A 3,305-nucleotide genomic window follows, 5' to 3' on the forward strand; every position below is an offset into this window, starting at 1 on the left:
GGGGCCCTGCAGGCCAGATAGAATGGCCTGGCGGGCCGCATCTGACCCGTTGGCCGTATTTTATCCACCCCTGCCCTGTATAGTATTTAGCATCATGATATGCAGTTGAAGTATGTGAAATGTTAGTTTCTGATAGTTAAGGATCTAAAATATTATCTCTAATAGCTATTTTTTATTATGATACAATTTTCCATTTATACACAAGCAACTGAGAACTAGCATGAGTGAATCCATTCAGAAGTCTTACTGATTTGAGTACACATATCTTTGCCAGCTGCATGTCCAAACAGCAAAGGTTCTCCATTAAAATGATGCAAGATTTCTTATGCTAATGAGGAAGAAGCATGCTGGGAGTTGGGCTTGCATTTCCTAGGTCTCCTCCAAGTTGGTAACAGATTCTTGAACTATTCCAATAATTCAAATTATTTCTGCTAGTGGGATGCCAAGAGCGTCTGAAGGAAGAAATCCAACTGGCAGTATAAACTTACAAAAAACTCTTACCTATTAAGAAGGCACACTAATGATGTGCAACTAAACAGTATTCAAATACAGAACTATGTCAAATGATTTGCTTGTCTCTGAATTCATGATTCTGCCAAGTCATCACCTCAAACTAAAAAACAAAATTAAGGCAATATCCTACACAATCCGATTCTAACTGTGTCATGTTTGACAGGCACATTCGGTTGTAACAGTTGCATGCTACCAAAATAACCAGCCACAACATAATTACTGTCTTTACGGCTCTCTACTATCTTATGAATTGTCCACAGAAGCTGCAGCTACTATAAAGTAGATTAATCTAGAGACAGCAAATGCCATGCAAGATAAAATAATATGCATATGGGCTTATCTTCCTTCAAAATAAATTGTAGAATACCACTAGTGCTAGTAATGGCTTGCTACTGGCTGAAGAAAGTGGTTAAAAAAAGATTATTAAAATAGGGTAAGATAACTTAGTTTATCTCAAAACTAACACCATCACAAAGAGCAAGTAAAATATTTGTGCGAATATTACTATTTAAAATTCTATTTCACCTTCAGGTATTTAAATGACACTTAAACAGCCACATAACGACAATTTTTGGCACAATATAGATTCTATATACAATTGTATAGTTATGCTCACAAGGGCTGCCCACTCTCTTCATAGGCTCAAGTGTAGAACAGAATCTCAAGGGCACGATCCCAACACTGGGTAAGTCCCAAAAACTTTAGTCACTAAAAAAACCACCACACCAAAAAAGTGTTTGACAAAAGAGATGGAGGAACTGAGCCCTCCCACCTTTTAGCCCAGTAGCTTAGTGGTTAAGCCACTTGCCATAGCACATTAGAGGGCCCAGAATTGTTGAGACAGAAAGAATTTAGCCAAATTGAAAAGCTCCAACAAGAAACATTAATTTCTCATCATACAATAAATTGTTGGCTAAAACAAACTAAACCATTATCCATCCACCATTGGTGGCGTATTAGGGAAAGATAATCATATTAATTTGTTCTCTGCGTTGAAGTGATCAGATCTTCTCATCCAAACTGTGGAACTAGAAAAATGGACAATTTATTAAAGCTCCACTCTACAAAAAAAGTACGCATTGACAGGTATTGAGGTTATACGTAGGAAACCCTAGGAAAATACAAGTATACTTTACCTTTAACATTTTTTCCAAATCCCATAGACGCAGCAACTGCACTCTCCTCTTGTCTTTTGCCGTTTGTTTTCTCTTTCATGACATCATCATCACTTGAAACATCATCAGAGCTCATCTTCTTTTTCTTCTTTTTTTTGTGTCGAGGTGGAAGCTTTTTTGGGAAAGTAAACATGGGGAATATCACAAGGAGCATTGCAATGGCACAAAGGAGGAATCCACTCCACCTACAGTCAGGAAATATGAACAGCAGTTGAGAGCCAGCACAGTGTGAGACACAAAAATGACCAAGTAAACTACAGTGGCTATCACACTGTAAATCACAGTCTGCCCCAGCTTTTGAAAAAAATATTTATCAGCAGAACACCACAAAGCCTCTTGTAAGATGGATGATACCTTTAGAGTCACAAGCTAAGGGTCTCCCCCATGCACAAACCACTCCTTCTTCATAAAGAGGTGGTTTGGAATCACCATTGGAAAAAAGCAGACTTAGTCCCCTTGATCATACAAAGAATTCTGCAGGGCTTTGAGGACATGCATGCAGGGAATATATAGGCTGGAAGACAAGGCAGTGACATAGTAGCTGAAGGAAAGCAATCATCTTCCTAAAAGCCCTAAAGTTTAACTTTACCGAGAACCCCATCTATTCAGAAGAACCTCCTTTAAGGAGGATTTAATGTGTAAGTGAATCTCTAACAGCCAGCCAGTAGGCCAGCACATGGCAGCAAGCTCATGTTACAGTGGAAGAACTCAGAAAACTTAAGGAGGGAAACTATAGAATCACATGACCTCCTTCATGGGGATTTAATAGAGAAAACAATTCACCTCTAAGGGAGGAACTCAAATTTGCTCCATACAATTACTTGAACCTATGGAAAGTCTGGCTTTCACTAGAAAAAATTCTGGAGTCCAACTGTGAACTCCTTTTACACAAATGTAAATTAATGAATGATCAGTATACTACAGCAAAACACCAGCTCAGAAACCCGATGAGAGGGGAATCTGTTCCTTTGACTTCAAACAAGATGATTTCAGGCTAGTTTTTTTAGACTTGTTCTATCATCTGATGCCCAGAGTTCTATCCCTGAGCCAAATATTTCATAGTACATGTCTGAAAATATTAATAGAAGGTGACAGGACTTCCTATCTGAATAAGAGAAACAGTATTTGGCTTCGTTTATGCAATGCAAAAGAAATACATGATGTACTTTAAAAAATGGAACAAAATATGCCATACAATTCACAGATGATGATTTGTGGATGATGAATTATGAAGGTTAAAAAAGCTGAAATCCTGAAAATATAGCATCATGCTTCTAGAAATTTTTGCAGGCAGCTCTCATAAGGGAAATATAAAGTGGCTAAAAGTTTTGACTTTACGTAAGCAGAAAATCCCTTATTCACTCATTTTAGCTGATAAAATACATGGATTAGAAATAGGACTTTTAGAAGGATTAGTAGGCACTATCAGACAGGGAATAAATTACTACAGTACATAGAAATATAGTAGAAATTCCTTTTAGGATATCAGGGAGAGACACTACAAAGCAGTGATCAAGGAAATGGTCTTGGCAATAATAAATAGAAATAAGACTATCCACTCAGCAAAGGACACTGGCATGTATCAACAGGTGAAATTAAAATCTAAAGAATCCATTA

General features: G+C 37.5%; 1 protein-coding gene across 1 annotated transcript in view; it reads right to left on the reverse strand.

Annotated features, from left to right (window-relative positions):
* Nucleotides 1-3,305, reverse strand: part of SLCO5A1 (solute carrier organic anion transporter family member 5A1) — a gene marked incomplete at its 5' end in the record, with an annotated part of 116,869 nt that overhangs the window by 43,221 nt on the left and 70,343 nt on the right. The window contains one exon of the mRNA XM_019519110.1: nt 1,650-1,873. Coding sequence (XP_019374655.1) covers nt 1,650-1,873 — 224 coding nt within the window. The remainder of the gene's footprint in view (nt 1-1,649; nt 1,874-3,305) is intronic.

The sequence above is a fragment of the Gavialis gangeticus genome, unplaced genomic scaffold (genome assembly GCF_001723915.1).
Source record: "Gavialis gangeticus isolate Ggan-Ray unplaced genomic scaffold, GavGan_comp1, whole genome shotgun sequence".
Taxonomy (NCBI): domain Eukaryota; kingdom Metazoa; phylum Chordata; order Crocodylia; family Gavialidae; genus Gavialis; species Gavialis gangeticus.